The following is a 24,340-nucleotide window of genomic DNA, read 5'->3' on the forward strand; positions in this document are numbered from 1 at the left end:
CTACAGAGATGCACTAGGGGCTGGGTGCACCTGTTCTGCCTAGATCTGCCACAGAACGGGGTGAGGAGGGGATGTGTGCAGAATATGATTGCTCAGGGCCAGGCTGAATATGAACATGGACACAGACATCCCCCAAGCCCACCAAACACCAGTAGCAGTGGCAGCAGCAGATCCACACCCTGCCCACTGCACCATGGCTCTGCTCAGGGCCAGGCTGGAGACCCATGCATGCATGCATGCACGCACACACACTTAGATCCGTATGCACACATGTGTACAGTCTCTGCAAGCCCCCCCCACCCCCCAGCCCTTCTCCCTGCAGGGATCCACCTGGAGCAGCAGCATGGGCCTGAGTTGCTTTTTCCTGTGCTGTGAAAGGAGCTCTGCCTGCCTGGAGGGAGGACACAGGGCTGGGATCAGAGGCTGTCACTGACTTGGGTTAGGAACAGCCAAGGGGGTGGAGCCAGCCTGATACTTGGGCAGAGCAGATGAACTCTGCTTGAGGTGAGCATGCTGCCCCATGAGGAGCCCCTTGGGATACTAGCAAATGCAACCTAGCTTAATGCCTGATGGGACGTGGCACAGACATTCAAAAGAGCACTTTAACCTAAAGCATTTTAGTCTGATAGCACATCTATCAAGAGTTAACTTAGAGCTCAATCCACACTGAGAAGCAGAGCTGAGGAAATTTATACTAACAAGAGTGTGCAGCTATAAACAGTTTACTTCTAACTCAGGGTTACATACCTTGAGCTGCAGCTCTCTTCCACAGGAGAAGTGCCAATGGATACTTGTGATCTTCCCTGAGAATTTTAACCTTTTCTGTAAAAGACACTGACTTAGCATGGTTTACAAGACACTTCAATATATATGTGAGAGAAAATAACCGATCTTACCAGATTCCAAAATGTAAGCTGAATTACTTTGAGCTACTTCATATCCCATTTCTGCTAAAAATGCATATTGAACAAGAGAGGAATCTGTGTCACCAGCCTGGTAAGCAAAGTATGCAGTCAGGAACTTCTCAGACCAACTTCCCAGTTCACAAACACTTCGGTAGAGCTGAACAGAGGCACAGTGACAGAACAAACCCGTGAAATTTTATCCCTAATCAGAAGCAATCATTTGAGTAGTTTGCCATTTTTGTAGCATGCAGCAGAGTTAATTATGCACATTATTTACACAAAAAGAAGTTATGTTAAACTGCATCTTTCACTGGTATAAAGGTATCAATAAAACAGATGAATTCATGCCTACTTTAACATTTTTGCCTTACCTGCATATAAAGAAATAGAAGTAATCAAGATTCTCATGTAAGACTTCATATAAGAGGGGATATTTCAGATGCACTGCTACATATCAAGCCACAAATAAGAATGGCAAAACTGCTTAAAAGATCTTTAAGGCAAGAAGGAACCATTGTGATGATGCAGTCCAACCTACTTCACAGCACAGGGCACTGAACTTGCCAGAATTAATTCTTGCTTCAGATCCAATACTTGTCCTTGAACTAGTATACATCTTTAAAAAAAAATAATCTAAACTTCACTTTATAATTTCTAATGATGGCAATCCATTATCAATGATGGCAGGTTGTTCCAATGATTAATTACTCTCAGTGATAAATATATGTGCCTCACTTCCAGTTTAATGAATGAGTTTCAACTCTGAGCTCACGGTTCTTGTTATACCTTTGCTAGCCTGAAGTGGATTATCAGAGGATTCCCTTGTTGATAGTTATAGCTTCTGATGAAGTCACTCCTTGCCTTCTCTTTGATAAATTAAATCAACTGAGCTCCTGAGTCTTTCAGTATCAGGTAAGTGTTCCAATTCTTTAATCATCCATGTGGCATTTTTCTGGACTCTTTACAATTTAAGGTCTTTATTGAACCACAGCTTGTTTGTACATGTGACAAAATTAGCCGTTAAAGTGGCTTAATTGCCCTTTTGCGCCATATTACTGGCATCTCTGTTTACACCTGCAGTGGTGAATTTCTCTTTAATTTCATCGTGATGTACACGTTCAACAGCATATTTCACTTTAAATGACCTTATGATGTAGCAAGGTAAAACCCATCCGCTGTGTTTTATTTTGCTATGTAACAAAGTGCAACGGTACACAGAGTGCTGGAAGCCCAGACATGATTAGGAAAGCTTGGGTTTGGCAGCCTTCCAGCACCCCGTGCACTATACCTGCTGCCCTCTCCCACCACCAGCACACCCAGCCGCCCTGATGCCGTGTTGCTGCGCTGACCCAGGGGCAAGCCAGCCCGTTCCTGGGCGGTCCCAAGCACTGGGAAGATGGCAGGGATGGTGCATGGGGTGCTGGAGCCTACCTGCCTTTCCCACAGCTGCGGGGAGAGCTGCCAGCAGCCCAAGTGGTCCCTGACCTGCAGTCCTTCCCTGCACAACAGTGGTGCCCATGGGCAGCACCTGCCCACTAGCAGCCCATCCGGGTGGTCCCAGGGGGTGCCACCCCCACAGAGGGAAGGACCAGGACCTCCCACAGCTCAGGGACCACTTGGCCTCCCAGCAGCTTGGCCCCCAGCCGCAGGAGAGGCAGGTAGGCTTTGGGGGGAAAAAAGGATCAGGCCCTTCACCACTTTTTTTTTTCTCCTGGAGCCTGCCTACATCTCCCACAGCTAGGGCACAGGCTGCCAGCAAGCCAAGCCCCCGGTCCTTCCCTGCGTAGCAGCAGTGCCCCCTGAGACCACCCAGGTGGGGTGTTAGCAGGCAGGTGCTGCCCAGGGGGTGCCACCACTGCAGAGGATTTTGGATTCTCCCTGAAGTTCAGGGCTGGCTGACAGCTCAGCCCTTGGCCGTGGGAGAGGAAGGCAGGCTTTGGGAAAAATAAAGATCGGGCCCCCACTGCTTTTTTTTTTTTCTGGCAGATCCTGCCCATGGTAGTGTCATCACTGTGACATGACAGAAGTCCCTATATTGAAATGGTGGGTTTTTAATTGGCACAAACTAAAGAGAACTAAAACCCCGTCACGTGTACAAGTACCCTCAGACACCAGAACTGGATACAGCATTCTAATATCTACACTAATGCTGAGTATAAAGATAATATAACCTACCTACTCTCCTATTTTATATATTCCTCTGCTTATACATCCACTATCACATTAGTCTTTTTAATCAGAGCTGCACTGGAAGCTCATGTATCCATCATGAACCCCGGCCCTTTTTAACAGCCTTTCACAAGATACAGCATTGACTGACACGGAACAGGGTCAAACAACTGAACCAAATGAACAAAATTTAATTTGGAGTGCAATAACTTGATGAACTGAGGCAAAACAGTGTGGTGTTAGCCTCTTACCCAGTTAAGCTGGAAGATATGTAGGTCTATATTCTATGCTACAAGATACCACCAAAGGCACTGGCTGTCTGTGACTGGCATCCATTGGTGAGATTGCACTCTCTCACAGATTAACAATGATCTGGTTATACCACTAGCTAATACTTTGGCGTTCAAAAGCACCTTTCCCCCATTAATTTTAAAGCACATCAAACTTAAAATATTTGTGCAAAGATATTTTCCCAGAAGTCCTCTAGTGTTGAGAGAAGTGAAGGGAATAGAAATTACTCTGGTGCACTGTGGCTTGTGGATATTTTTTTGCAAAATGTAAAGACACTCATGGAAGGCTGTGTAGAAGAATACTCCTTAAGTCACTATAAAAGACCATGTTATACATGTACAGTTGAAAAGGCAGTGTAAAAAAATAAAATCTTAACAAAAATGCCAGCTGTCTGAGTTACAAAGGGGACAGATAAACTGAATGTATTTATAGAACATAGAAAAGAGTTAATTAACCAAAACCCACCCAAAAATCTTCAATCTATATTTAAAATGTTCTATCGATAGTCAAATATTTAAGGACTTAAAATATTTAGGGGTTTTAGGTCAAATCAAACATGTAGAGCTTGGAGATTAGGAAGAACTTTCTCACTACAAGGGGTGGTTAAATGCTGGAACAGGCTACTTAGAGAGGTTGGGGAGTCCCCATCCCTGGAAATTTTCAAGAGCAGATTGGAGAGACACTTCACTGGGATAGTTTATAGACAGAGATGATCCTGCAATGAGTAGAGAGCTGGACTAGAGGGTCTCATGAGGTCCCTTCCAGCCCTATGTTCCTATGATCCTACAGAAAGATTCGACTTTACTTTCAAGAAATGTCAAATAAGAGTACTTGAACATATGTTGTTAAATGACAAAGTAGACTTAAAGGTGTAAAAGCTGTCACACTGGGATGTTGTGGGTTACCTTCAACTCTAATTTACAGTGGTGTAATCCAGAACCAATCTAAACAGATGTTTCCTCTCTGACATCTGCAAGTACAGACTTTGGATACAAAAGAACAGAGAACAGAGAACCTCTATGGAAACCATGGAAACAAAAGTTAAAAAACAAACCAAAAATTACCCCCTCCCCCCAGGTATTATTTACATAACTAATAACTTTTTTAAAAGAAAGCATGATTTACCTCAACTGCATTTTGGCATGATCTAAACACTCCTGTTCCTGCAGCGTACATCTGGCCCAAGTAATAAACAGCAATGGGTTGCCCATTTTGAGATGCCGCGTAAAAATATTTGAAAGCAAGCTTATAGTCTTTCTTGACTCCAGTGCCAGCTGCAAATCAGATTTAGATTGGAACCTTTATTTTTTGTAAATATATCGCTACCAGAGTAATGCCTGGTCCTTACATACCTAAGGGACCATCTCCTCCTCTATCCTTCGCAAATCTCTAAGGTTAGTCAAGAGCAACCACCTACAAGGTCTCTCTGTATGCCACATTTGTACACTGCAAACATGCAGGATGTCATTTTCAGGGGTCACTCTTCAATTTTGGAACTTCCACCCCCCTTGCAGCCCATCAGAAGTGTTAAAAGACCTTATATGGGTAGGCTTTTAGCAGGCAGGGTTAAGTCATAGGCTGTTATTCAGGGCACTGTTTGGGGAATTGTTTTATTATTTTTTCATCTTGTTTATTATTATTCCATATTTTATCTGTTTTAGGATTTATCTTGTTTTATTGTAAGCCACTCTGAGCCTTTTGGGGGGAGGGTGGCCTATAAATCAAATAAGTACATACATAAATAGATAATACAATTTTTTGGTAAAGACACAAAACTTACAGTGATACATGATTCCTAGCTGGAGCTGTGCATCTGCCAGACCTTTCTCAGCGGCATCTTCAAAGTACTTAAAAGCTACAGTGTAGTTCTGAAAGGTAAAGTACCCTCTGTTGTAGAAAGTTCTGTGAATCTTCCCTCATGGTAAAAATTCAGTACTCAGAAAGACAAAAATGTTTCATTTTTGAGTGGCAGTGTTTAATGGCAGATTGTTAGTTGTACCCCGTTAAGTGAAAGGAACAAAGAAGTCAAATTATATTTTTCTTCAATGTGCAGGTTGCCTACTATGCGAGACTCTAACCTCATTCTCATCTCAGATTAGTTTTCCACAGTGCAATGCCATGGAGTTCAATGAAATAATTCACATTTTTTTAAATAAATGTAAATAGAATCAAGTTCATTTTGTTTTCAATCTTTTCCTTGAACTCTGGCCGCGATTCTTTTCTGTCTTACCTGAGTATAAGGCAGGAAAAATGCCATGAAAGATGCACAATGATGTATTCAGAATACAACAAAAATTGTCAGACTTGCAGTGGTACAAGACTTTGTTTAAATTGAATTCTAATTTAAATGATACACTATTTGTGTTCTAATCTCCTATTAAAGGAGATTATATTGGACAGTAGCCATCTAAAGATAGTACTGATTAAACATTTTAGTCTTTCTGACTTTTACTAGTTATATTGTAAGAAACATGTTTGAAGTAACAAAATTAATTCTTACCAATGGGACTCCTCTTCCCTGGAAATAAAGAAGACCTAGTCCCCATATTCCAACAGCATTGCCCTAAAAAAATGTATTGTTTGCTTTTAATTCTTCAGTAAATACATTTTAAAAATTCTTGTCTTAAACATAAATGTGTAAAACAGGGCTGTCCACCTTGTAAGTGGCTGGGAGCTGCACACCAGTATGGGCTGAACCCGGTGGGGCCACACAGCATCCACGCCAGACCAGCACAAGCCACAGGCCATCTCGGACACACACCATGTTGGCATCCCTCCCACTGCACTGTGCCACACAGGTGTCCCAGCTGCACCGTGCCTGCCCCCACTCTCAGCTTCCCAGCCACTGCTTCCCCCAACTGCACCAGCTGCTGTGGACCTGGGCTCCTCCAGCACTGTACTGCACCACTCGCTGGGGTGGGAGTGGAAGCCAGAGGAGGGAGGGGAGCTGGGAGATTTGTCTACAGCAGACTGGAGCAACGGGGGCAAGCAGGAACCAGGCATGAGCCTGGGGGCTGCAAACTAACCCATTGGGGGCTCATACAGCCTGCAGGCTGCCAGTTGGACTGCGCTGCTATAAAATAGCTGCTAACTATTATTATTTATACTTACCTTGTACTATTTATAGAGGGAACTTAGAACTATGAATTCAGATACTGATTTATAGACCAACACTAAATTAGTACTTCCAAGCTGATGAATCTCATGGGACCCTGGAGCCTAAAAAAATAATGTGTAAAGATGCAATAGGACTTGTTTCTACCTTAGGGGTGCATACTCTGAATGGTATGTAGTCTCCCCTCTCATGCAAGAAGCGCTTTCAATCATCGCTGCAGTAGTGACACCTGACGTTGAATATTATGGAAGCTCCTCAGGGTCCGGATCAGCGGTGGTCAGCGAAGGTCTGACATTTTTAACTGAAATGTCCTGAATCATTGGAACTGAAATACTTTGTAGAGGCTTAAATTCAGTGAAGTTTCAGTAGACCCCTACCTGCCAGACAGGGTCCCATCACATATGTGCTGGTTTCTGACCAACTTACTCAGCTCTTAGCAAGCACCTGGGTCCTCCTAAGCCAGGGCTTCAGGGTCCTTGGCTCCAGGGCAGCCTGCCATGTGAACTAGCTTGGAGTTGGAGACCGTGGCAGTGTACACACGAGCATGGACATTTGTTTCCCCGGGGACAAGTAGCAGTGGCACAAACGTCTCCCTGAGGAATTGTTGTGCCGTGCGCTCTGTGGCACGCGGCAGGTTACCCCAGGTGGGGTAGGGGAGGCTGGGGCCAGTACTGGGCTGGCCCCAGAAGCCTTATGTGGGATCCTGGGGCCTTCCTGGGGCTGCAGCAGCAGCAATTCTGCTACACAGAGCCTGGCCAGCAGCCCGAGTGTGACTCCAGCCAGCCAGGCTGCCGTGTGCGCCGCTCCGCTTTTTTTTGCACAAGTTTTTTTGAACCTAGGATCTTCTTGCAGGGCAGAGAACAGCTGAATGTATGGTATGTGGTGCCACAGACATGTCCTCATTTGGATGCGGCCTGCAGGGCTTCCAGTGCTCCTGAGCAACCTACTGACAGACTGCCAAAGAGCTAAGGCTATCTTCCTTTTCATGAATGACTGCAAACTGCTTATTTTCATTCTGAAATGGATCAAAACCAAGTTGAAATGTCAAAAATCTGCACAAAATGCTATGTAACTTCTTTCTAGCCTGGACTCACATGGAAGGTGGGGTCTTGAGAAGTATGCAGGCTGGAGGAGGTGTAGGTAGACTGGGTTGGGTGCATTTTTTACTCCACTGGTCCTGCAAAGCTTCAGCCATATTATATTCATGCCAGCTTCACCATACTGAGGATCAAAGGAGGGAGAAACCCAGAAATAACAGTCTGTTGTAAAGCCTGGTAATAGTGTTCCATTGAAGCTGTGCTATCAATGGCTGTTGGAGAGAGATTCTGCGTGGACAGTCCTGGACACTGCATGCAACTATAGGTGAGATGTGTCTTTCGTTCTTCAGAGGGGTCCAAAGCCAACTCTCCTCCCAAAAAAGAAATCCTTATGAAGAAGAGGAAATAGTCCCACTTCATTTCATTACACAGAGTTCTGTAGCTTCAAGGTTCAGATAGAGCCAGCCCCAACTAGAATTCTGAATGTCTGTATTTACTACAGTTTCAACAACTATTTCCTTTTTGTTACTCAGTTCACATGATCTTATTCCAATTCATAAGATATTTAGCAGAAACAGTTGTGTTTTGACCAAAGCAAATAGTCAGTAATGAATGATATATTTAAGCCAGCTCATAAAAGCAAACAGACCTATACCATCTTAGCTTCCTTGTCTTGATTGCTTCCTTAATAGTTTCTTAAAAGTTATGTTGTTTGTCCTTCGCGAGCAAAGATGACTGCATCCAGCGGCTGGGGGGTGGAAGGGAGAAGAGAGAAAGGAAGCAGGAGAGAAAAAGGGAGGGAGAAAAGAGAAAGGGAGAAAGAGAGGAAAAAGGAGAAAGAAAGAGGAGCGGGGTGGAGACTAGGTCACGTGGGTATGCAGGTGACTTATAAGCCCTATCTTTGCCCTGAACAATCTGCTGCAATAGGGGCAGGAGAGTGACGAGGACTGGACATGAGAAGTCCTCGTTTTCCTGGCCACACACTCCCTTGCTGCCTCTGCCATGCGCTGCTTGAAGGCCAGTGCTCCACTCCAGACCGATGACCTTCAGGATGGATGGTCACAAGCAATTTGCTCCCACAACCCTGGGTCAATCCCAAAACTCTTTAGAGACATCTTTAGAGTGTCCTTGTACTGCTTCTTTGGTGCACTGAGAAAGTGTACTCCATTTAACAGTTCACCATAGAAGATTATCTTCAGCAGGCAAGTGTTGGGCATTTTTGAAAGGTGGCCAGTCGATCTTAGCTGCACCAGTTTCAGTAGGGTATGGATACAGGGGAGCGATGATCTTCTGAGCACCTTGGTGTCTGGAATCTTGTCCTGCCCCTTGATCCTAGGTATCTTTCACAGGCAGCACAGGCGGAAGCGGTTGAAAATTATAGTATTGTATAAATTACACAAGCACTCCTGCTATACTCCATTTAGTGGATACATCTTCTTGTTATTTTCTTCTATTGTGTCTTAGTGCTATGCTACCTGTGATATATGTATTCTATATTCATTACACATTATATAGTATTGTATGATCCCCATTACATTTGATCACAATGGAATGAGGTAAGAATGAAGTGAACATAATTCATGATTTATTAGCTATGTTAATTTCTGCCAGAATCTTCTCTTTTTTCCTGCATTAGCAGGAAGATGGCGAGAATAGGTCTTTCCCTCAACTGTTTATGATCTTTGTGCTTTTAAACCTTATTTAACATATAAAAGCTCAATGGAAACCTGGTTCTCATCTGCTTTACTCAGATATATCTTCATTTTTATAGTTTCTGTATGAAGCTGGATGGAAATGTTGGCTTCATCTTTGACATTCATCAGTACAGCATGTACTTTTGGACTTGTCCTCTGAAAAGAATATTTGTAGATACACAAATGGCTCCTTAAACTTCAAGATCTACTTGTTTCTATTGAACAGGCTCCAGTGTGTCAATGGGCACTTGATACTTCTCATCCTTTCTACACCTAGTGAGATCTTGAGATGCAACTGAGCTTAATGAGAACTGAGGATAATTAGCACCTTGCAGAATTGATACTTAATTTGCACACAATCAGTTGTTCTGCCTGTTCCTATTTGGCAACTTTTCTGCTTGTTTTCCCATTACCCAGACATAACCAACTGTTTTAAAAATAACCAGCTATACTACTTGATTATATTTCATATACTCAGAAATGTGCCATACTGAACAGTGTTCCATTAAATGGGTTGCCTGTTTTTTTTTCCTCGTAAAGTAAGAGAGGTACAGATCACAAATACTTTCTCAAAATATATAAAAAAAAGGAAGAGAAAATTTTTCATTACAGTACCTTTTCAGCTGCCATTGTGAAGTATTTAAATGCTGTAGCATTACTCTGTATCACAGCAACACTTCCTTCTAAAAACATCTTGTTGATATATAGAAAAGAGAAAACTCCTTCTTAGTTATGTAGCATGGATTTTTGCCTATCCAGAGTTTTACAAAGAACAGGTCAAATTCAGTTCTCAGTTACCCTAGCAAGCCAAAGTACTGCTCTTACTCATACCAGTGAAGTTAATGGTATGGTACAGGTGACACGCAGAGCAAACTTTGCCTGTTTTCTCCCATTCATGAGTCTAATTCTTAGTTTCTAAAATGGTGATAATTATAGAGCCAAATTAATTACTTGTTTGCAACTTAGAAAACATTCCTTTAAATTATTTTCCATTTTCTTTGAGACCAGCATTTTCAGCTGAGACTAGTGATTATGGATGGCTCCATTTGAGTGCCCATCTTATAGGGGAATGATGTTCAGAAACAGATGGAATACCAGCCCCATGAAAATGCGGTCCTTTTAAGGAATTATAATCAAGCATTCGATAACTGAGGCATTCCAAATTATTACTCTGAAAAATCTTAGCCTTGGTAGCTTCAGGACATTTCTTTCTTTCCCTATAGTTAGCATGTATATCCTTCCAGAGTTTGTACTGGAGCTGAAATACATTATAGTCTCATTAAAATGAACTCCTTGGGCCTGAGAGAAGATTCCTTAAAAGAGTCCGTTTGCTATAATAATATCAGTCAATATACTGCATCATAATAACAGAAAGATTAGCTCCTGTTTAGATGATTAAATTGCGGGGTTGGGTTGTTATAATGAGGCTGTACAGTGTATCTGTGTCTTTTTGTTTATCGGCAATATTAAGTATCACCAGAATCCAGAGTACATAGAAAGGAGAAAGACTGGTTTGTAGTCACCTAGTAATTTGATAGGTTTCTTATTTTTATCTGCTGGCAAAATAGCAAAACTTCATATTACCTCTACAATAAAATATGAGGATACTTTAGGCTCCAGATATGGTCTATATTCCCTCTGAAATCCTATTCTACTTTGTTACTTTGATTATGGCAAGTATTGTGGGCCAAAATGTGTGCACACTTCTACCTGTGGCTTCTCAGTCAGCTTTAGTGTAACTGAAGGCAGAACTTGATCTGTATATATAAATAAATACATAAATATAATTTAAGCTATAAATATATTTTAAGATGTAAAGTGACTTGCTTTATTTTGCATTTCTACAAACCTTTGTTCAGCTATGGCTTTGTTTTTATATTTTTAGTTATCTGAGCCTCTTTCTGAGTTGCTGCTTTTCATTGTCAGTCCAATAATAAACTAATACAGTTGATTTAAGACTGAAGAGAAGGTGTTCAGTCTTGCCCATTTATACAATCTCTATCCCATCCTGATTCAACTCTGTCAAGCATAGCCATTGTTTCTTCATTCCCTTTTCCCATTCTGCTTATGGTAGGGAGTAGCAGTGCTAAGGAGCCTATTCTGTCCCCAGTGACTTGAGTCAAGATGTGGGATGGAATCACAGGGCATGTCCAGACAAGCACGGTTGTGTGGTATGTGACGCTACAAACAAGTTTGCAGTCCCACATACTGCACAGTCCAGAGTTCTCCGTGCTGCAAGGGCTCACTGCCCAAGCGTGCGCTTCTCCATTTTTTTCCCCTCGTGTTTTTTTTTTTTACCCTGGATATCCCAAAGCAGTGCATACTCAGGCAGCACGCGCTGCTAAAACGTGAAGCTGGGTCACTTGGAGCTGCGCTGCAGCTGCTGGCCAGGCTTTGCCTGGCAGGATCACCATAGCTGCAGCTCCAGGAGGCCCACAGGTAAGGCTGCTGGGGCCAGCACAGTGCTGGTCCCAGCCTCCCCTACGCACCCAAGGCAACTTGCTGCACACCAAAGCATGCGTGGAATGGGCATTCCCTGGGGACAAGAACTTGTTCTGGGGAACTAAATGTCCATGCACATCTGGATGCGCCCACAATGTGCAAGGAGCAGGGGTCTTTGTACCAGTATTCTCCTGGATGACTGTGTTAGCTCTAGCCATTCTCTACTTCTTAACCCTTGCAATTACTTAAGTTAATTACAAAAGCAATAGGTACCTTTCCCAGGAATGCCATACCATTAGCATTCCCTGCTTTTGCCGCCTTTAGGAAGTAGTAGAAAGCTTTCTGAAGAAGAAGCAAAGACAAAGTTATACTTTTTCAGGGGGCAGGGGTGGGGGGCGGAATTAAATAAATATTAAACAAGGGCAATATTTTACTATGCAATATGCCATCCCTTGATTCATATGGACCAAAAATGCATCAGGACATTAAAAATGGTTTTACATATTTTGATCCTGAATGTGCAAAAACTTAAATAGAAGGCTTATATGATTGTGCACGTGCAATCCCAATTAATATTCCTGTAGAATAAGGGCTTAATTTGATATGACGGGTGTGTGACAGCTGCAGTAGTCAGAAGTTGCCTAGGATTCAGCCTTCAGAACAGGACCAGATTGTCACTGTTGAGACCATATAAATCAATATTTCAAATGCTGGTTTGAGTCTATGGGAACATAAGAAAGAAATATTAATACTCCTCAAAATATGAATTACCTTTCAAAAGTATTATCCTTTTGACTTTAAAATACATTCCTTCCCTATTCCCCAACTGTTCAGATCTTTGCATTCTGGAGACTTCACTAACCCAGTAAGCCAGAAATTGTCTCATTTTCCATCTTGCTAGTAGGAACAGGAAGGTAAGAGACTGATTTAATTGTTTCCCTTACAGGAACAGAGTAGAAAGGAACCTTCCTCTACTTCCCTCCTTTCTCTGGCAGCTTGGGGTCTGCTTTTATTTGGGGAGAGAGAGCTGATTTTGATGTTTAATTTGTCACTTCATCATTATTTTTTAAATAATAGTACTGTACTATTATCCAATGCTGGAATTTGGATCGGGGCTCCATTGCTCTGGGCACTGTGCCATGAGAGGTCAGAAAAGTCCCTTGCCTCAAAGTCCTTGCCAACCTAGAGAAGAGCAGCAGCTTAGTGGCAGCGGTTGGGTAGGCAGGGTTACCCTTCCCTACCAGCTCCCCTGGGACAGACAGCATGGTCAGCTGCAAGTAAGTGGGAGAGAAGGCAGAGGGAGAGTCCTGGGGGTAGGGGGAGGACCATGGGAGCCCCAGGGGGCAAGAGGTAAGCCCAGAATGGAAGTGCGGTATTCTTCTTACTTTTCAGTCCTCCAGGTCCCTGCTGGCTGGATTGTGTTATTGATCCAAACATGAACCAGCACTTATAACGGGGGCGGGCAATTATTTTGGGCAGAGGGCCGCTTACTGAGTTTTGGCAAGCCATCGAGGGCCGCATGACAGGCAGCCCAGGGCAGGTAAATATTAATTTTCTAAATTTTTTAGGGGCCCCGTGGGTCAGATAAAATGGCCTGGCAGGCCACATCTGGCCCCCGAGCCACATTTTGGTCACCCCAACTTACACCAATCGACATTTGAGTGGCTAACAGTGTAATGTGTAACAAGGCCCTCAGAGCTGTGCATTTTCCCAAGACTGAACAGCAAATGCCTAGCAAGCAATCTGTACACCCAGAGTAGCAGAGTGGGCTGGCAGTGATGGCTGCTGTCAATTTTCTCCCCATCTAAGTCTGAGCTGGCGCCCTGCTTTCCCACCCCTAGTTACACTACTGCTGAACAGTAGAATTCACTTTGCGGTTAGAAAGTGTTTGCCTTACAACACCCAAACATGGTCACTTGATTCACTAACTTTTGCACAGGTGACCTGAGTCTGCCAGTGTCCAGTACGCAGCATGTCAGAAGACAAGAGAAAAAAGCAGTGATTTTTATTTCAGTTAACCAGGTATTAATGCATGGAGGGGGCACCATTTTTTCCAACTTAGCAAACAACTAGCACAAGAAGGCCAAAATCAGGAAGAAAAGGGTGCTGAAAACAGGAAAAGGAAAGGAAGAGACAAGAAGAAACAAAACCCTGAAGTACCATAACATGTTATTTCCAGTAGAAAATTTTGAATTAATGATTTCATGGTTATTTGGCTGTTTCTACCAAAATATTCTGAGAAGTTTCCCAGCCTTGGATATGGAATAGCTGACACCTCTTTCCTTTAAAGTCTTTTCTGTTTTAGATGCTATAGGGACCTGATACTGATCAGGGTCTGAAACTGGTCATTAATCACCATCATTTTGTTTCTGAGCAGCTGTAGATGCCAGGTTTAATGAGATGGAGTTCCTGGATTTAATTTTATCCAGAGTTTGGTTATGCTTGTACATTCAGGTAACTTGAACCCAGCAGAGTTGCATCAGCAATAAAGCTGACCTTTTTCAAATCACAGTGCTAGAGCGGCTCAGAAAGTAAAATTTCTATCCTGTGGGATGTTCTGACCTTTTGGAATTTGGTTTCATTCTGAATTGGAATAAAATAAATCAAAATATCTAAAATGTTTGTAGATGAATTCTGGAACATCATTTTGTTTCAATACTACAAAATATTTTAATATAAGCTATAATATAATTATTATAATATACAAGTCAGAAATTCTTTTCCTTTTTGAAATGAAATGTTCCCATCAAAAACTTATCCCAAAGAATTGCAATGAGTTTCATTCTGATTAATTATTTTGTTTGGCAAAACTGCATTTTGTGGTGGAAAACCGTTCCATTAAAATTTGTCATTTGCTCTGTTTCATAGTGATTGGTAATATTTAAATAATTGTTTCCAAGAAACTGTATGTAGGCATAGGCTAAGATATTCAGGGCAAATCAGAAGTGTTTGCATTTACTTTATATGTTTAAAAAACATCTTTCCCTGGTACTTTATTAGCTGCTTTGGGGTTCTAAGGTAATCATGGGGCCCAGTGATTGAATCAGGACCCATCTACCTTTGCAAGGACACCCAATAAAATATTGTAGTATATCATGCAAATCTCATTTATGCAGAGTCCATTGAATTAAATTATTTTGGTTTACTCTAAAATATTCATATATTTAAATAAAGAGATAGTAGGGAAGACTAATATCACAAAACTTAATACTGAACTTTTATAAAGTATACCTACAGAATGATCTTTTTCTACTCCCTTCCTTCCTACAAGATGTAATTGTCCAAGATACACCTAGAAATAATTATTCAAAATATTTTATTTCAGTAATATTCTCTACCTTTGTGAAATCCCATAAATAGATACCGCAAATCCCCTATTGGCATAGAGTTAAAGCATTTTGAAGTATTTAATTACTGAATTCTGAGCCAGTAGTATATCTTGAAAGTGTTTCTTTAATGGAATGAAGGTGATAAAGGTTTTGGCTTAACCCACAAAACTGTGTTTTTATTTCTACATTATGATGACTCCCAAAGTACATAATCAACCATGAGATCCCCATTGTGATAGGCATTGTAAATGCATGGTCCATGCCTGAATTGTTTACAGCCCCAAACCCTAATTCTGTAAGCAGGTCTACACATGTGGACACTTTTGTCCATCTGTCATGTGGCAAATCCCCAGTATCTACTTCCTATGTGCCCAAATCCTACTCTCTTTGACTACAGTGGTCCTTACTATGGCCCAGTATGACTTAAATACTTAGGGCTAGGATTATGTTATGGCTCTGAATGCTCAGTGTCAAATGCATATGTGCTTGCAGGGTACTGAGTGCCTCTCTCACTGGGCTACAGAGTCAAGATCCTTCTTGCTTCCTCTGCTTCTGGCCCAATGACTCTTGAATTCTTTTCTACATGGTGGAATAGATTTAGGAGACAGAAATGAGAGAACCCCTGTTCTAGACTAGTTTATAACCGGTGGAACGGTTTTCTCTTGGGAGATGGGACTTGTGGGTTTCAATCCTCAGGGAAAGAAAGGAATTTCACTTGGGTCTTCCACATTGAGTATTGGCAAATACTCTTAACACTTAGTAAAAGTAAACATCATTACTCCATCCTCTTGCTGTGCTTTTGCAATGAAAACAGCAGCTGATGCAGTGTTCTGTATGCACTGTATACATGTAGGTATGTAATAGGGTGCTCTGAGCCTACCTAACAGAGTGGGCTCTTCAGGAAAGACAGGAGGAGGACCACTTAGTTTGAGGGTCCCAATCAGACTTTACCTTGTGAAAGGTAACAAGTTGCTCAGTCTAGAGTAGTTTGCAGATGCACAAAGGCAGAACTTTCATCAATGTGGGAACTTCACTCATGAATAATTAGATACCTGTAGACCCCAGGTATGGGTTTTGAGGATCACTTTTGAAATTATGTGGTTTGCTTCCCTCTAAGTCCTTTTGTGGGTCTGAACCTTAATTCATCTAGTATTGTAAGTCAGTATATTTTTTCACAAAAACATGATTTCATCTTTATAAATCACCTGTATCTGTGTGTCTCCTCTTTTAGCCAAAAACTTGTAGTATTGTTGTACATCCCAATCTAAGAAGACATTGTTGTAACTCATATTTTCTGATCTTTCCATCAGTCTCATTTTTTCTACTGGCATGTCATCATATTTTCCTAATTTATCAGCAACTGTTAATAAAAATTATAAACTAAGAGTTGAGACAGAATTGTATTTAATGAGTGGGAAATGATTAACATGGGTAAAACATGTTTTATATAGTTTCCTGAATTATGCAAAAATGTGATTATGTAATTATATAGAAGGCATATATGAAACACAGAATTTAAACTCTTTTCTTCTTTTAATAGTTACTGTACTGTTGACAAGGGTAGGAATGGTATCTAACTGAGCTCATTGTTAGCTTACAAAAATAAAGAAAAACTACTGAATAGGGCAATGGTGGTTGTATCATTTCTCTTTTTAGAAACTATTCTTTGGCTGTATTTAGTTCTTAATTCTGGAACAATGACTGGTACTGTTCCTGTCACTGAAATCAAAACAGCAGCAGAATCAGAGGAAACATGAAAAGAAGACCTGCAACTGTTTAAAAGGACAACTGAAAATCCTCCTAAGGCAGGAGTGGAAAAGAACTAAAAAGCTGAGGAATAACAATGGACAAAAAACTAACAACAGGAGAGGAGCAGAAGAAAAGTAGAAAGCTTGGAAGAAGAGGCAGTGCCAAATTTTGCATTAGGAACTGCCATTTCATTACTGTATCTACTATGGTATGTGGACAGAAGTCCAGTAGGGCTGACTTGGGAATTCACAACCATATTTATCAAATTAACTTGCATTTCTGTCAACAACGTGCCATTTTTTTCTGCATTTATACAATTTCCATAAAGACCTTTACATGCATTTGAAGAAATAGAAGTATAATATTAAAATATATCTGGTAACAGAAAGAGGTCAAAAACTTTTCCTATGATCACTTGATATTTCATTGATGTTGCCTTAATTATAAAAAACGGTAAGTGATCATAGGAAAAGTTGTTGGCCTCTTTCTATTACCAGAAATTAGATCTTAATATTATACCTCTGTTTCTTCATATGCATGAGAAGGTCTTTATGGAAGTTATATCAATGCAGACGTTAACTTTGGCTGCATACATGCATTCAAGTGATCTAGGAGAATTCTCCCAGGTTTGTTCTCTTGTTAGAAAAACTTATCCAGAGATGCCTAAACAGAAATTCTAATGATGAGCCCCTAAAGAGCAGAGAGCTTGTAGTGCTGATGCTGCACAGCTCCTATGCATGCATCTCAGCATGCTTTGCAGGATCCATTAGCCTACCTGGAGACAGACTAGCAGCAGTGCACAGCTCAGCCTGTGCGGCCCTGCAGCTCAGTGTGGGGATTGTGAAGTGGGGGGTGTTCTGTTCCCTGCTCAGCTGGAGAAGTAGTCCAGTGAGCGATGCACCATCAGCTGGGGGAGGTGGGGAATGAAAGCGAAACACCTGGAGATTCTGGAAGACTATACTGTAGCTTGTCTCAGAGCCTGTACAGACGTTAGCTCTCCCAGGATAAACTCTCCTGGCAAAGATTTAACCTTGGTTGTTCCCAGGTTATTTTCCTCTGAGTAACCATTTTTGTTTTGGGAGAAAAATTGCGGTGTCTCCTGGGAGAACAGCGACTCTGTCAGGAGAAACTGAATGTCTGTACGTGGCCTTTTTTCACATTTCTCTCTGTCCACAACTTACAGACTGGAGGTCATCACCCTGTCCCAAGAGAATATAATTTTAAAATCTATGATACAACCTACCATCTACCCTTCGAAGCACTAGTGAATTCATGAAGCATAGCTATGCTAGATGGGCCTAATTTCTATGATGCCTTAAATGTGGTTCCCTTGAACTTCACAAAGTATAAGCCATATCTGTGGTTAGTTTAACTGTGAATCTCATAAGCTTAAAAAAGTTCTAGAGTCAGGTTTGAGCAAAGATGCTTAGCAGAAAGTTGTCAGAGGTACAACTCTGTAGTGACAAAAAGTGAATGCATTGAGAAGCGAGACAGAATTTTGAAGTGAAATAGTTTTTTCATCAAATATTGCCAACTTTTAAAAATGGAACCTTTTTGCAGAAAGATGAATATCACTTTTGTCAGCAATGGTTCACTTGGGTAGAGGACAGCATTTCCCATCAAAATAAGAAGACAGCTAAGAGCCCAGTGGTTATGGCACTCATAGGTGAGACTAAATTCAAGACCTTGCTCAGCCAAATTCATGCCTTTGTTTTTTCACTAAAAGCATTGAAAGGACTTTGTATGTCCAACCAGAATTTTTTTTTTAAATCTCAGGCTTTTGTAGGATGGGAAAATTGTTTCCCACCTCACTTCTTCATGCAATTTAGGACTGCACACAATACAGTACTGGTGTGACTGGGTGGAAAGCTCATATAGTTCAGGAAATGGCAAATTCAGCACTTATGAGTATGTAGAAGTCAAAATCAAGCTCATAGTGGAAAGTGACTTAAATATATTATTCCTACTATATTTCCACAATACTTCCATAGTTATCTTTTAAAGCTACAAAATGATCATACCATTAAAATAACAATAGAAGTGAGAGGCAAAGTGTAATGCATCCAATGCTAGGGCAGCAAAGTCACCCCTTTGTGGCTGCCTGGATCCCACCTTGCTCACTCCCTCTGGCCTCTCAGGGTCCCTCCCTGTTGTCTCACCTACCATGCTTAGGTGTTATAATTGAACAGGGAGGCTGCTCCTAGAGGGCTGGGGTTTTCACTTCCAGTCTTAGAGCCTCATCTGAGCTGAGGCCCCCTAGCCTTGGCCCACTTTATTCTGGATTGGCCTCCACCCAGGTCCAGTATCCCAGGACCCTAGGTTCCCAGATTCCACCTCTAGCCTCACTCTTCATGGGCTCTGGGCCCCTCAGCCCCAGTCTCACTCTTTGTGGGCTCTGGGCTTGTTCCCAGTCTTTTATATCTCATGCCACTGCCCTTCTGCTGACAGCAGTGGCCCACCTCCTCCTTGAAGGCTTCAGGAACTGGGGTGCCCCTGGCACCCTTCTCAGCAGCCTCCACATCCTCTACAGTCAAAATCTGGCCCTCCAGTTGAATCGCAACACCAGTGAAAAACTACAAGCATCTGCTTCCAAATGAAAGGTTCCCCCAACCCTGGGAACAGCGCACCGTGGCAATGCAAGACCCCAAAATACTTGGTGCAAGGGCTTCCTAGTGCTCTCTGAAGTCTGGACTTGTACCTCCTTGGCCAGTCCTCCTTGGCCCTCTCCTCTACAGGGCTCTAACTCTTGCAGCCTGCAGGATCAGCTCGCTTGCTTTCCCTCAGGCTCTGGGCTTATGTCTCTAACCCTCTCTCTGGGTCACCTGATGCCTTAATTCCACCCCAGGCTCATTAATCACTGGCCGTACTGTGCTGGCCATACCTGGAGCGTGTGGCAATTTTATTAAAGGGCCTTCTGCCTCTATCAGTTTCTCCAGGGGCTAAAGCCAGCCAGCTACTCCCTGGCTCCCTCTTTTCTTCTGTGATGAGGTAGGGACCCTATTACACATGAATTTTTTCTGGGTGATATCTTTTATTGAACCAAATGCATGGTTGAGATAAAGTTAGACAAACTTTAGAATGCAAAACATTCTTCATCAAGTGACCTTTGCAAAAGGTCTCTCACATAATTCCTGCACCATCACAGCTACAACATCACTCCAACACTACCAATAATAATAGGTGAAAATCAACCCCTAGAACTATGTGCACAGCTCCTATTAGTATTACTACAGTGCTGTACCTGTGCACTTGACCCCAAAGGTTGGTACATTCTATCTTGTTATTAATTTGGAATGAGAATTTGTTTCTTCTATGCCTTTCATACTTTTTACATTTATAAAATTAGTTATGACAATAGTAATAATGTAGATTACTTACTAAATTTTGCCACTTTCTTATAATTAGTTAATGCTGCTTCACAGTTCCTTGGAACGTTGATTCCTAACCAATAACGATATCCCTAAAACAAACAGATGAGCAAAAAAGTCCTTTACTTTGGCTATTTTGTAGGAACTAAGAAATAGGGTACTAAATATTTAATTTACAAACCAAGATCATCTGAGATATCAAGTTTCCTCCAAGACTTCCAAATGTATAATACAGAAGTGCCTAAAACAGTAATAAAAAAAAAACACAAGGAATGAATAAACAAAGCTAGCAGTCCTTTCTTTAAAATTAAATGATAAAAAGCTAGTATATCTATTTTTCTTACCTTGGCTTGATTATACTCCACTCCTACGCCATATGAAGACATAAATCCTAATACCTACAAACACAAAATAAAAGCAAATTTCAGCACTTTTTTTACTTCTGGCCAACCATATTGCCTAAACAAGTAGAAATTAATGGTACTTGTTTTGTTTTCTTGTTCAGTAAAGAGGTAGAGAATTTTTAATAAATATAATCTGTTCACTAAATTCTACATGAGACATTTATATTAGTATTAGGCTACTGTGCAGTAGCGTGCTGGTCAAAAACTGTGTTAATGTGCTACTGCACAGTGTTATTAGGCTATTGCACAGTAAGCATCACAAAAAACTGTGTCCTGGTACTACTGCATGGTAACTGTAGTTACTGTGCATTTAGTTAGTACTTCATTAAACAAGTACTAAACTAAATGCACAGAAACTACTGTGCATTTATAAACGTGTACATGTGCCCTGTGTAGTTGTTTTTGCTATCAGTCAGGTGGGTAAGTTAGGCATATATAACTGATGCCTCAAGACAAAATTCACTTTAGACCACTGTGGGCACATCTACACGTGCAATTAATATGAAGTAATAAACTCCGGAGTTTATTGCTCCTGCATGAGCCAACTGAATATGTGCCCAGGAGCAATAAACTCCAGGGCAATAAACTCTGGAGTTTATTGCTGTTTGAATGTGTACCCAGGAGCACAGCACATTGAGCCAGGCTGGAGTAGCTCCAGCTGGCAGGAGACCTGGGGGGTCAGCCTGCCAGCCCAGGGCTGCTCCCTCATCACTCAGTGTACTGTAGGAGGGTTAGCTAGGGCAGGAGGGTGCTTCAGTGCTGGCCTAACTGGCAGGCAGCCCCCACACTGAAGCACCCTCATGTCCCAACCAGCCCCATCACCATCTAGGTAGATCATGCCTGACTAATCTAGTCTCTTTTTATGACCAGGTTACAAAACACCTGGACACAGGAGTAGGGGTTGACATCATTTACTTAGACTTCAGGAAGGCCTTTGATACGGTATCCCACCCCATACTGGTGAACAAGTTAAGAGTCTGGTGGGTGGCAAATTGGCTAGAGGGTCATACCCAGAGAGTGGTAGTGGATGGGTAGGTATCAACCTGAAAGAATGTGGCAGTGGGGTCCCGCAGGGCTCAGTCCTTGGACCGGTACTTTTCAATGTCTTCGTCAGTGACTTGGACGAGGGAGTGAAGTGTACTCTGTCCAAGTTTGTAGATGATACAAAACTGTGGGGAGAAGTGGACACATTGGAGGGCAGGGACATTTAGGGTACTAAATTAAATATTTAGTACCCTATTTCTTATTTCCTACAAAATAACCAAAGCAAAGGACTTTTTTGTTCATCTGTTTGTTTTAGGGATATCGTTATTAGTTAGGACTTTATGTTCCAAGGAACCATGAAGCAGCATTAACTAATTATAAGAAAGTGGCAAAATTTACTAAGTAATCCACATTATTGGATCCAATTCACAGGTTGGACAAATGGGCAGAAAACAATAGAATACAATTTAACAAGGAGAAAGGCAAAGTGCTGCACCTAGGAGGAAAAATGTCCAGCACAATTACTGCCTAGGAAATGACCTGCTTGGTAGCATTGAAGTGGAAAGAGACCTTGGAGTCTTAGTGGACTCCAAGATAAACATGAGTCGTCAGTGTGATGAAGTCATCAGCAAAGCTAACTGCACTTTATCATGCATCAGCAGATGTATGACAAACAGCGCCAAGGAGGTGATACTTCCCTTCTATTGGGTGCTGGTAAGACCCCAGTTGGAGTACTGCGTGCAGTTTTGGGCGCCACACTTCAAGAGGGATATGGATAACCTGGAGAGGGTCCAGAGAAGGGCCACTTGTATGGTTAAGGGCTTGCAGGCCAAGCCCTACGAGGAGAGACTAGGGCACCTGGACCTCTTCAGCCTCTGCAAGACAAGGTTGAGAGGCGACCTTGTGGCTGCCTATAAATTCATCGCGTGGGCACAGAAGGGAATTAGTGAGGCTCTTCTCACCAAGGCACCTCTGGGGTCACAAGAAATAATGGCCATAAGCTAGCAGAGAGCAGATTTAGACTGGACATTAGGAGGAACTTCTTCACAGTTAGAGTGGCCAAGGTCTGGAATGGGCTCCCAAGGGAGGTGGTGCTCTCCCCTACCCTGGGGATCTTCAAGAGGAGGTTGGATGGCATCTGGCTGGGGTCATCTGAACCCAACACTCTTTCCTGTCTATGCAGGGGGTCAGACTCGATGATCTATTGAGGTCCCTTCCGACCCTAACATCTGTGAATTGATATATGTGTGCTGCTGCAGAGTTTTTTATTCTACAGCAGGATAATACTTGTATTTGCAAGTACTGTCCTGCTGCAGAGTAAATTAGTTTACTCCAGCCTAATAAAGGTGCACATGTAGACAGCAAGACAATTACTGTGCAGCTAATTAGTCTACTGAGAGTAAATGTCTTATGTAGATGTTCCCCATTTTAAATAAACAATCCAAAAAGCCAAATCGGTTATTTTGAATGTCTTGCTGAATTAACAAAGACATTTTCCTCCAATAAGAACCACAACCTGAATAGAAGAACATAGGTCTTGTTTCACAACTGATTTCAAGCTGAGCACCATTAGCTCAAGTTAGGCCTTAGTAGCAATAATAAGATTAAAAAAATGGTTCTTACTAAACCAAAATTGTATATGAAACTTTTCCTATAAAGTGATCTATTTCCAGTTTTCTGACAAAAATCCAAAATCTTTTACAGAATAAAAATAATTTAAAAAAATCAATCTAAAGATTAAAGCAAAACAATTTTGCTGCGTTCTGTTACTATTCAGTGGATTGATATCCCTCTCCCAAGCTTTTAAATTCACAACTAGGGAATTCTGCTAGTAGCCAAAACCTTGAAAAATAGTTCAACACTCGGTGAACTGGTCACTTGTTTCCAAAAACAGCATTGCTTTTGTCCTGTGAGCAAGATGAATATATAGCATGCTTCCTCTTAAAATAAGTAAAGAGAAGACAGGAGTGGATCCAGTGGTGCAGTTGCATCCCACTTTGAATCCTGGTCCACCCAAAGTTTAAAATCAATTGTCTGGCAGTGGCAGCAACATTTCTATTTAGGTAGCAGTGAGGGAGCCAATTGACTTCAAGGCTCATTATAATCAATCTGATTCCTTCTAGACTCTTCACTCCACAGGTGTTAACAATCCCCTCTCTCCTTTTTAATGACTTTGATGTTCCATTAATCAAGCGATCCTTTCTTCTGCAATTCTGCTGTGTGCTCCTGGTAATGCAACTCCTATTTTATAGTCCTGAAGACTGTTTTTAACTCTAGGTAAAAACATTAACTTGGGTATGGAAATAACTTTCAGTGAAGTATGGATACACAGTAATGATGTTCAAGAAGGCTAGATTTTGTTTTATGAATCTGAATGGGTTTCACAGTACATTTCATTCTAATGATTACAGGACTGATTTAACAATATATTTTGATTACTTTTGCCAAGTTTGTTGGTTTTTTATACAAGACATACGATGTAGCAAATTAATGGACGTTCCAAAAAATATATACTTGATTTTGCTTCAACCTTATACTTAATATTATAGCTCTAGGCATATTAGTATAGTTCTTAGTTTCTTTTTAACAGGAGAAAAATATGTATTGTGTTACATGTAATGCCACACCACCTACACCCCGTCTTCAAAATTCTAGATCCAACCATGGGAGAAGGTTAAATTTAAGGACTGTGTATCCCACATATGTGAGAGAGTAAGAAAACATGAAATCCTTCAGGATTTCTGGGGTGGAGGACAAGAGTGGTTTGCCTGGGCAGAGGTTTCAGAAGACACATCATTGTGACAGCTATGATTCTATGTAAGCATGAGATATTTTAATACTACTGATTCAATG

At 41.6% G+C, this 24,340-nt stretch overlaps 1 protein-coding gene across 1 annotated transcript in view; it reads right to left on the reverse strand.

The window, feature by feature from the left end:
• The window catches only part of SEL1L2 (SEL1L2 ERAD E3 ligase adaptor subunit), a 56,380-nt gene that overhangs the window by 13,340 nt on the left and 18,700 nt on the right, over nt 1-24,340 (reverse strand). Inside the window, exons 3-14 of the mRNA XM_019548556.1 lie at nt 20,444-20,497; nt 20,281-20,340; nt 20,110-20,191; nt 16,188-16,342; nt 14,889-14,945; nt 11,927-11,995; nt 9,827-9,904; nt 5,866-5,928; nt 5,146-5,233; nt 4,491-4,639; nt 897-1,062; nt 748-822 (exon numbers count right to left, since the gene is read on the reverse strand). Coding sequence (XP_019404101.1) covers nt 748-822; nt 897-1,062; nt 4,491-4,639; nt 5,146-5,233; nt 5,866-5,928; nt 9,827-9,904; nt 11,927-11,995; nt 14,889-14,945; nt 16,188-16,342; nt 20,110-20,191; nt 20,281-20,340; nt 20,444-20,497 — 1,096 coding nt within the window. The remainder of the gene's footprint in view (nt 1-747; nt 823-896; nt 1,063-4,490; nt 4,640-5,145; nt 5,234-5,865; nt 5,929-9,826; nt 9,905-11,926; nt 11,996-14,888; nt 14,946-16,187; nt 16,343-20,109; nt 20,192-20,280; nt 20,341-20,443; nt 20,498-24,340) is intronic.

The sequence above is a fragment of the Crocodylus porosus genome, unplaced genomic scaffold (genome assembly GCF_001723895.1).
Source record: "Crocodylus porosus isolate Cpor-Errol unplaced genomic scaffold, CroPor_comp1, whole genome shotgun sequence".
NCBI lineage: Eukaryota > Metazoa > Chordata > Crocodylia > Crocodylidae > Crocodylus > Crocodylus porosus.